Source organism: Panulirus ornatus, chromosome 16 (genome assembly GCF_036320965.1).
Source record: "Panulirus ornatus isolate Po-2019 chromosome 16, ASM3632096v1, whole genome shotgun sequence".
NCBI classification, from domain to species: domain Eukaryota; kingdom Metazoa; phylum Arthropoda; class Malacostraca; order Decapoda; family Palinuridae; genus Panulirus; species Panulirus ornatus.
This window is the reverse complement of record NC_092239.1, coordinates 12,593,920-12,600,519: the sequence shown is the minus strand read 5'-3', so window position 1 is coordinate 12,600,519 and position 6,600 is coordinate 12,593,920. Positions and strand designations below refer to the sequence as shown.

The following is a 6,600-nucleotide window of genomic DNA, read 5'->3' as shown; positions in this document are numbered from 1 at the left end:
AGAGAGAGAGAGAGAGAGAGAGAGAGAGAGAGAGAGAGAGAGAGATGGAGAGAGGGTGGGTTGGTGGAGTTGTGGTTGGGAACGGGGGGTGGTGTGGCTGGGGCGACGGGGTCAACTTGAAGTATCTGTACATTTTGGACGCCTGTTATCTTTCTGGGGGGTGGGAAAGGTTGTGGATGGGAGGGAGGGAGAGGTTGTGGACAAGGGGAGAGAGAGAGAGAGAGAGAGAGAGAGAGAGAGAGAGAGAGAGAGAGAGAGAGAGAGAGAGACTTGGGGAAGGTGGACGAGGAAAGGTGAAAAAGGGTGGGGGAGAGTGGAAGGAATGATTGGGATGTTTACGAAGGGAAGGGTAGGGACAACATTCACAACAAACACAGAACGGTTAAAGCTTTATCCAAAGGAATAAAAACCTAAAATACTTAAAAAAAAAAAAAGAGGGTTTGTTGGTTTCGAAGAGACGAAACATTTCGTTTTCTTTTATGTACAATTATCCTTTTTTTCTCTCTCTTACAAATCATAAACTTACTTATTCCCGTGGCTTTGGTACGGTGATGAGAAGTCTTGTCCCAGGGGAAGGTTTTTCTTTTTTAAAGTACAGGGAACACCTACATACACACGGCTGAATTACACAATAATGAACACCAAAAGTCTTTTAATATCATACACGGTACTAGTGTTGAACATTCCTACACCAACTGAGTCGAGTTCGAATCCCGCTCGTCCCACCATCACACCGGCTGGAGAGGGAGGAGAGGAGGAGGGAGGTGAAGAAACACCACGCCACCCGCAAAAAAATATATCCTTGAGTTCTTCACCAAGACTTCGTCTATCCGTGTCCCAGGCTTATATAGATACAAAACTTGGACACTAAACATAGAAATGTAGCTTACAAATCTTGAGGGGGGGGGGGGGTGACTTTTCGTCGTGGTTGAACAACGTTCGTGTCGTGACCAAACAACAACAAACGTTTCGTGAGTTCCTTGGTGGAAACGTTTTCTCGAGGAGACTTAACAGTGTGTCGTGGTTCATTTGTGACTTTTCGATGATCACTCGTTTTCACTGTGATTTTTCTTTCCATTTTTTTTCTTTTCAGATCAAACGTTTCTCTTTTTTTTTTTTTTTTGATGGGGAGTTTCATTCACCGAACGTTTTGGGTTATTTGTTCTTCATAAGAACAGTAAGAACCTCGGCCCCATCGGAACACTGGATCTCCGTGAAGAACACCTCTCTCCACGTACTGTGGAAGTACGTGTCCGTCACTGATCCTGCCCAGGTCAGGATCCTCACACTCGGACGAGCAAGAGTTCTGTTCTCCACACCCCGACCTGAATATGTTCACCCCTCCACAGCCGGACCACTGGGCATGTCGGATCTCCACAATCGGACATGTCAAAGTCCGGATTGCTAAGAGTGAGATCTGGGGACGTCCACGATGAGCGTCCGAATCTGGTCAACCGGACCTGTGAACGTCCGGATCTGGCCAACCGGACCAGCGGACGTCCGGATCTGGCCAACCGGACCTGTCAACGTCCGGATCTGGCCAATCGGACCAGCGGACGTCCGGATCTGGCCAACCGGACCAGCGGACGTCCGGATCTTGTCAACCCGACGTATGGAGGATGTCCGGATCTCGTCATACCGGACCTGTGGACGTACACATCTCGTCAACCGGACTTAGTGGGAGACTGGATTCACGCGTGTGTTTACCACTGGGTTTAAGTAATGAAGTTCGAGCCTTTGTGATGACTGTCGCCGCTTCAGCCACCACCAGCCACCACCAGCCACCACCACCACAGTTCACCACTACCACCACCACCACCACCACAGTTCACCACTACCACCACCACCACTTCTACCACCTGCCGGGACGACACGCGACCCGTAGGGGTACGTGGCGCCGTTGTGTGCGCGCGCGTGTGTGTGTGTGTGTGTGTGTGGGGCGGGAGGAGGTGATGATGGACGACCCACGACGACAACTCAGCTACACCGTGACGACTACCCGCAACCTCGACCATCAGGGACTCGTGGTCGTGCTCATTGGGGCCGAAATGGAGTCGTCGGATTCAAGGTACGACACGTAGGAATCGCTGTGGACCCCGTCGTCGTAAGGCCCCGTGTCGTACTTGGAGTCTGCGTGCTGGTGCTGTGGCTGGTGTTGCTGCGGGTGCGGCTGCATCTGGGACTGCGGCTGCGACCCCAGGAGGTCAGATGCCGCGCACATCTCCGCCCCGTAGCCGTGCATCTGCCAAAGGGAGGGAGGAGGAGAGGAGAAGCCAGTGAGTGTGAGATGAAGATGGCATCGTATTTAAGATCATAAAGAAGTTTGATACAATGATAACGTTAAGCAATCATAGGCACACACACACACACACACACACACACACACACACACACACACACACACACACAAGAAGACAATATTGTTTAAAAAGATCATTAATTGCGAAATTAGTATCAAGAAATCACAAGAGAGTAGTAGACATCGTGCCAATCTTTATGAAAGGCGACTTGGCTAATCAGGAAATCAAAACTTCTTCAATGTGCACGAATCCAGAGCGAGTGGATGATGCAGTATCAATCAAGTGGAATTTTGTGAGTGAGCAAAAGCCGGGAGAGAGAGAGAGAGAGAGAGAGAGAGAGAGAGAGAGAGAGAGAGAGAGAGAGAGGGAGAGAGAGGAGGAGTGTACTGTGTATGTTTTTGGACTGCTAAAACGTATCTGACACAGTCTTCTGTGAGAGACGTGATGGTAGGAAAGTAAAGGAAAGTAATATAATATCATGCAGCAGTAAAGGAACGGATCTTTCCATGATGGATAACAGTAACTTCTGATGTTTCACACGAACGAACTCCAGGGGCTACAACCATTCTCGATCTACATCAATACAAGAGGACAGGATTGACCCATACCTCAGTCATTTTTGTGGGTAACTCTAAGATTAGGGTCACTGATGGGGAAAAGTCTCCAAGTAGACCTGGACCAACTCCCATGGTTTATCAGATACGAATGACAGTAAAGTTACATAACAGTAAAGTTATGGAGACTGAGAACGGTGACAACCCCCCAGATCAGTATATGAAGACTACCTTACAGAACTGGAAAAGTTCGTCTCAGGGGATGAACTTAGGATTGAACACAATTCCCCCGTCTTGTATGGGGGAAGGCTCCAAACAGAGGCAAAATACTTTTCTTTTATCTTTTATGTTAACTGAGGTAGCATGGGACAACTGAATGTCCCAGTCAAAGCTATCTTATCAACTGGTATCCATTTTATCGACCAACACCCTAAGAGAGGACGAAGAGCTGGGTTGACTGTGGACCTACTGCCGTAACTCGGATTCGAACCAATACGCTCGACACCGGGCGGGCCCGTGAATGCATCAAGGTCAACAACGCTAACCGCTACACTAAGGAGGTCTTTTCTTCTGATATCAAGCAATCGTCGATCAGCTTGAAGACAAGAAGAAACTGGGCAAAATAATCGTGAAGTCAGACGTGGGGAAAGAATTCTGTAATACTAAAATCATGGATGAAACTGATGTGGTAAAAATAGGAAGGAAAATGATTGGGATTCCACTAGTGAAATATTCCCTCCTCATGCACACAAATTGCAAAAATGTAGTCACACACACACACACACAGACACTCACACACACACACACACACACACATACACACACACACACACACACACACACACACGCACACGCACACACCGATATAGGTGGGCTTAGGTTGGTGTGTGTATTGATATCTGAATTTCTTTATGATCAGTTCAACTGTTACTTATTACGACCTCCCACACCTGTAACGTCTCAACTGTGTATACCCAACCAAATGGCGGACTGAATCCAATAAACTCGCTTATCATCAGTAGTATCATTATTACACAACATAGTCATGGGGTCGTGAGCCCTAGGAGACCGAGCCACAGCTCAGTAGGGTGGGTCACTCCGGCTGGCAGAGACGTACCCACCTGCTGGTCGCCTCCCAACAACCTGCCACCTTCGGCGGATCATTGCAGGTCGTGATCAACTTTCCCAGCGGAAGCGGAAGGTGCACATGGAAGGGCGTGTGTGTGTGTGTGTGTGTGTGTGGATATGGAGGGGAAAGGGGTGGCACTACATCATATTGTAATGTCTGGGATAATCCCAGCGTCTGGCATGGCCCCCGCGCCGCGCCAGACCGAAGTAATCCCCGCAACAGTCCAATAAATCCTAGTAATCCGGGTAGCGAGGGTAATAAATAGAGCAGCGATTATAATCCAGCGGACGTCCTCCCCAGCACGTGCGACTGCTCTCCCCTCCTCCCCCACAGCGAGCCCCGACCCCTAACACTACACGTTCCCTCTACTCTCCCCCCCTCTATACCTGATCTTCTTCTCCCCTCACCTCCACCCCAATCCCCCTTCCTTATTCTACAACCTCACTCATGCTACCGAACCTCTCCTCCTCTTCCTTCCCCTCCTCCTCGCCCTCCTCCTCCTCCTCCTCTTCCTCCTCCTTCTCCTCCTCCTCTTCCTCCTCCTTCTCCTCCTCCTCCTCCTGTGACTGTTCTTCGCCACCTCTCCCTATCCATAGCCTATCTCTCTTTTCTTCCTTTTCTCACACCTCCTTCACTTTCCCTAACACCTGTTATGCTGCTGCTCCTGCTCCTCCTCCTCCTCTTTCACGAGAGCAATCGTCACCAGCCGTCGTCAGCGACCAGTAGACACAACGTACAATCCAGCCAGCGGACGTGTAAACATTAAACTGGAGAGACCAGCCACCCAGCCAGCCAGCCAGCCACTTGGTGGTGAATCCTCGTAATCACCCACACAACATGGTTTAAAGAGTAATCATCCTATACGAAAGCTTGAGCATGCCGCTGCTGTCGCCCTTGACCCAAAATACGACTTACATACATTTGTCCCACGTCCCACCGCTCTGTGTGTGTGTGTGTGTGTGTGTGTGTGTGTGTGTGTGTGTGTGTTGGAACGCTAGCGTTTATATCTCAAGAACCCCCCCTTGACCGACCCGATGATCTTCATATGAATGTCCCACAAGCCACCGGAATTCGACAGTGGTCTGATAGCTGCCCATGCCCATGCCCTACTCCGCCTTCCTGCTCACCGTAACTGGAATACATGTCGACGAGAGCTTGTTTCTGGTTGTAACGTACACTTGTGGATGAGTGCCAGTGATACCTGATCTCGAGTAACCTCTCCTGGTGTCCGGTCGGAATGGCTGGCTACCATCCCTCGCTCTGGGCGAATGGTAACATATATATATACCTGCCATACAGAGAGGATCAGGGGCCATGATCACAATTATCCCGTCATCAACAGATGATGAAGACGAGGTTTTAATCCTCGGAGAATGATTCAGACAGCAGCTACCGAATCATAATGCCAATTTGAACCCTCCTCCTCCTCCTCCTCCTCCTCCCTTCCTCCTCCTCCTCGTCGAAATGTATTCTTTCGTCAATAATTGTACGGTCATTGGAAACTGACGCCGATGATTAGTCAGTGTCAAAGGAGACAGGGGTGATTACTCGAGACAAAGATTGAGGTGAGTAATGATAACAATTTTCTTCTACGGTTCGCTTTGCTGATCGATTTTCGTCTCCTGCTCTGTAGTTATGTATATTTACATATATCAGCAACAATTTAGCTAATCCCCTGAGCTCACTGGATATATATATATATATATATATATATATATATATATATATATATATATATATATATATATATATATATATATATATATGTTCTATGAAGGTGCGCGTTCATATACACTTTATTCGTATTCATATATATATATATATATATATATATATATATATATATATATATATATATATATATAGAGAGAGAGAGAGAGAGAGAGAGAGAGAGAGAGAGAGAGAGGTCACAGTAATGTGCGTGATCTAGTTTATGCACAAAATCACAAGAAAATGCAACACGATAAGTCCCCAAGTGCACTTTCGTGTGATGATCTCGCTCTTGTATCTCCCCTGACCATGTGATCATTACACGAAAGTGCTCTTGGGAACTTATCGTGATGCATTTCCCTGTGGCTTTGTGCGTATATATATATATATATATATATATATATATATATATATATATATATATATATATATTGTTCTCTCTTGTTGAGAAAGATCGCTGAGTTGCAGTATCTTTAGCGGTCGCATCATCACAAGGCGCTCGTCTGTAGCGGTATTTGTACTGCTGGTAAATTAAACAATGCAAGGGGTTCAACTGACCTATATAGAGTCTCGTGTTGCGAGAGCGGGATTCAGTTCCGTATAGGGGATCAGATGACGAGACCTGTTGCGCTCATCGGCTCGGAATCCTTCCACCCCGTCCCACAACACCACTGGAAAAGGTAAATGAAGCTGAGGCCCCCGTCCTATCCACTCCCCTCCTGTCCTCTACAACCTCTTCCGCCATACCTACTCGTCCCGTCCCAACAGAACCTCTTGACCAGGACCGACGTCCCGTTCGCTGGAGCCTCTTGGCCGGATCCCCGTCTGGTTCACTGTTTATCATCCAGTGGAAAACCTCCAGGCCAGGGACTCCGTCTCGTCTATTCAAATCTCTTATGTACCCGAG

At 47.9% G+C, this 6,600-nt stretch overlaps 1 protein-coding gene across 3 annotated transcripts in view; it reads right to left on the bottom strand.

Annotated features, from left to right (window-relative positions):
- Window positions 1–211: 211 nt before the first annotated feature.
- tup (LIM1_Isl and LIM2_Isl domain-containing protein tup) overlaps window positions 212–6,600 on the bottom strand; it is a 69,633-nt gene continuing 63,244 nt past the window's right edge. For all 3 annotated transcript variants that reach the window (XM_071671286.1, XM_071671287.1, XM_071671288.1), the window contains exon 8: window positions 212–2,242. In XM_071671286.1, the coding sequence (XP_071527387.1) occupies window positions 2,015–2,242 (228 nt within the window). In that variant the 3' untranslated portion in view covers window positions 212–2,014. The remainder of the gene's footprint in view (window positions 2,243–6,600) is intronic.